The sequence below is a fragment of the Vitis vinifera genome, chromosome 10 (assembly GCF_030704535.1).
Source record: "Vitis vinifera cultivar Pinot Noir 40024 chromosome 10, ASM3070453v1".
Taxonomy (NCBI): domain Eukaryota; kingdom Viridiplantae; phylum Streptophyta; class Magnoliopsida; order Vitales; family Vitaceae; genus Vitis; species Vitis vinifera.
Window position 1 is genome coordinate 15,602,457 of NC_081814.1, and position 1,950 is coordinate 15,604,406.

Below are 1,950 nucleotides of genomic sequence, written 5' to 3' on the forward strand. Positions count from 1 at the left end.
TATTTAAATATAAAAAATATTTTTTCTTATTTTTTAGGAGTTAAAAGTAACGTTAATGTGTAAGTTGAAAATATTAGCTAAACCGATATTAAAGATTTCTACGTGGATTAAAATTGAATAAAACTTCAAATGATAAAAAAGAGAGGAGAAAATCAAATAAACCAATTTAGATTTTACACTATATTAATTTTAAAATGTTATTTAAAATTTATTTAGAACTGAAGTTGAAAACAAAAATAAAATTTCCACCTCAAAATATTATTTTCATATTTAAAAATTAATTTAATCTATCACATCATAAAAATGAAAAAAAAAAATCAAATAAGGATTGGGAGGGGAGAAAATGAAAAGAAAGAAAAAGAAAAAGGAAGAAAAGGGAATGGGGGGCAGGTGAAAAAACTGAGAAGACGTATTGAAGTGATATTCAAACTGTCATCACTCGTAGGACGTGGTGTGTATGCATGAGGGCCCTCCCTTGTCCCCCTTCCCCACCACCCACTCTTTCTTCCTTCTTCCTCAGTCCCCACCCACTTCCTAATTTCTCCCCTTCCTCTTCCTTCTTTCTTTTGTATATATACACACTCTCAACCCCTCTCTTCTTCTATCCCTTCCCTACCTCTTCCTTTTCCTCTTCTGTTGTGACTTTACATCCTCCTCTTCTCGATCTTGAATATTGCTATATTTCTACTTGGAAGATCTTCTGTTGTTACTGTTAATACATACTGCTAATAATTAATTTAGTTGGCTTGTAAGTGTAGACAGCATGTCTGCTGCGGTCGCTGCAGCGGCAGCAGCTGCAAACTCTGGGAGTAGATGCAACTCAGCTAACAGTAGCAGCTCCGGCAACGAAAACAGCTTACTCAGCCGGCAAATAGCGGTGACGCAACCGCTGCAACCGCCGAGCCGGTACGAGTCGCAGAAGAGGCGCGACTGGAACACCTTCGGGCAGTACTTGAGGAACCACCGGCCGCCTCTGGCTCTCAACCGCTGCAGCGGCGCCAACGTCCTGGAGTTTCTCCGGTACCTCGATCAGTTCGGGAAGACGAAGGTGCACACCCAGATGTGCCCCTTCTTCGGCCACCCACACCCGCCGGCTCCATGCCCGTGCCCGCTCCGGCAGGCCTGGGGAAGCCTGGATGCACTCATCGGCCGCCTCCGGGCAGCCTTCGAGGAGAACGGGGGCCCGCCGGAGACCAACCCGTTCGGCGCACGCGCTGTGAGGCTGTATCTTCGGGAGGTTCGTGATGCTCAGGCCAAGGCGAGAGGCATAGCGTATGAGAAGAAGAAGCGGAAGCGGCCACAGCAACATCAAGAGTCTTCTTCAAGCACTGATCTGAATTCAACCCAACCCAATGGAGGTTTGGTTATGGTGGATTCATCCGATCATGGTCGGCCGTCAATGATTCCCCTTTCGGTTTTGAACTAGCCGCTGATAATGTAAAGCGAAGCTAGGGTTTTCTGGGTTCTACTGTTTACGATCTTTTAATCAAATGTATATGGCTTATGATCGGAAGGGAACTTTCTAATAGCCTTTATTTTGGTTATTTAATCAGGCAACTTTCTCTTATTTTCCTTCTCTTAAACCTCTTGATGAAAGCATACTTTCAAGGGTTTGGTCTGGTTGATTTGCCTACACCTTACTGGAGCGAGCTGCACTGAAACCAATGGATCTAATAAAAATTCTTCTCAAAACTGGCAGATCTCATCTCATTTGCAACTTCCATGATTTTAGGAAGTATTTTAGCATTTGAAAATTTTTTTAGATGTTAGAAACATTAGAAAGGCTTTCTAAAATCACTATATAAAATTGAAAGCTGAGTTCAAAACTCTTATGGAAATGGAAATGTGTTTGAAGTCCCACAATCATAGAATCTTTCTAATGTCAAAAGAAGAATCAGGTGGATTAAGGGTGGCTCAGATGTTGTGCCCTTCACACTAATTACCCTTCCA

General features: G+C 42.5%; 1 protein-coding gene across 1 annotated transcript; it reads left to right on the forward strand.

The window, feature by feature from the left end:
- Window positions 1–469: 469 nt before the first annotated feature.
- LOC100249172 (protein LIGHT-DEPENDENT SHORT HYPOCOTYLS 4) lies at window positions 470–1,567 on the forward strand. Its single transcript, XM_002270988.4, has one exon. The coding sequence runs from the start codon at window positions 764–766 to the stop codon at window positions 1,424–1,426; it is 663 nt and encodes a 220-aa protein (XP_002271024.1). The 5' UTR covers window positions 470–763; the 3' UTR covers window positions 1,427–1,567.
- The last annotated feature ends 383 nt before the right edge of the window (window positions 1,568–1,950 follow it).